The sequence below is a fragment of the Geospiza fortis genome, unplaced genomic scaffold, assembly GCF_000277835.1.
Source record: "Geospiza fortis unplaced genomic scaffold, GeoFor_1.0 scaffold112, whole genome shotgun sequence".
NCBI lineage: Eukaryota > Metazoa > Chordata > Aves > Passeriformes > Thraupidae > Geospiza > Geospiza fortis.
In genome coordinates, this window is record NW_005054298.1 from 11,495,099 (window position 1) to 11,495,623 (window position 525).

Below are 525 nucleotides of genomic sequence, written 5' to 3' on the forward strand. Positions count from 1 at the left end.
ATGGATTCCCGAGCCCTCGGGGGCTTTACTCTGCTGCTCTTCACTTTGTGGCATCTGGGATTAACTGCAACAAATTGTGAGTAACGTGAGTGCCAGGAGTTGCCTGGGGTTGGGTCGGGGGCGGGAGGAAGAGATGGGGAGTAACTCCCGGAAAAACGGGGTTATTGCGCCATGACCTCTGAGAAACTTAGCTCGGCTCTGCTTTGCTAATGGAGCTCAGAAATGCAAAGTTGGGGTCAGATGGAGGAACTGCTCTCCACCGTCCTGCCGGTGTGGATGTGGGAGTGAGCAGGAGATGCTGGAGCCTGTGAGGAGCCTCTCGGGGTTTCCCGCACGAATTTTGTCCTTCCGCTGGCTGCATCTTTTCGCGGTCAGTGGCCGCTGTCGCCCTGCCTCGGCTGCGGGCCACCGGCCGGGACGGGGCCGGGGTGGCCCCTCTGCCTGGTGGGGAGGGTCGGTCCTTCCCGCAAGGGCCAGGGGATGTCACGATTTTGCGGGCGCAGCCTGGCTCCAGCCTGGCGGGGC

General features: G+C 61.9%; 1 protein-coding gene across 1 annotated transcript in view; it reads left to right on the forward strand.

Annotated features, from left to right (window-relative positions):
• The window catches only part of CNTNAP5 (contactin associated protein like 5), a 273,515-nt gene continuing 272,990 nt past the window's right edge, over positions 1–525 (forward strand). Inside the window, exon 1 of the mRNA XM_031057766.1 lies at positions 1–76. Within this exon, the coding sequence (XP_030913626.1) occupies positions 1–76 (76 nt within the window). The remainder of the gene's footprint in view (positions 77–525) is intronic.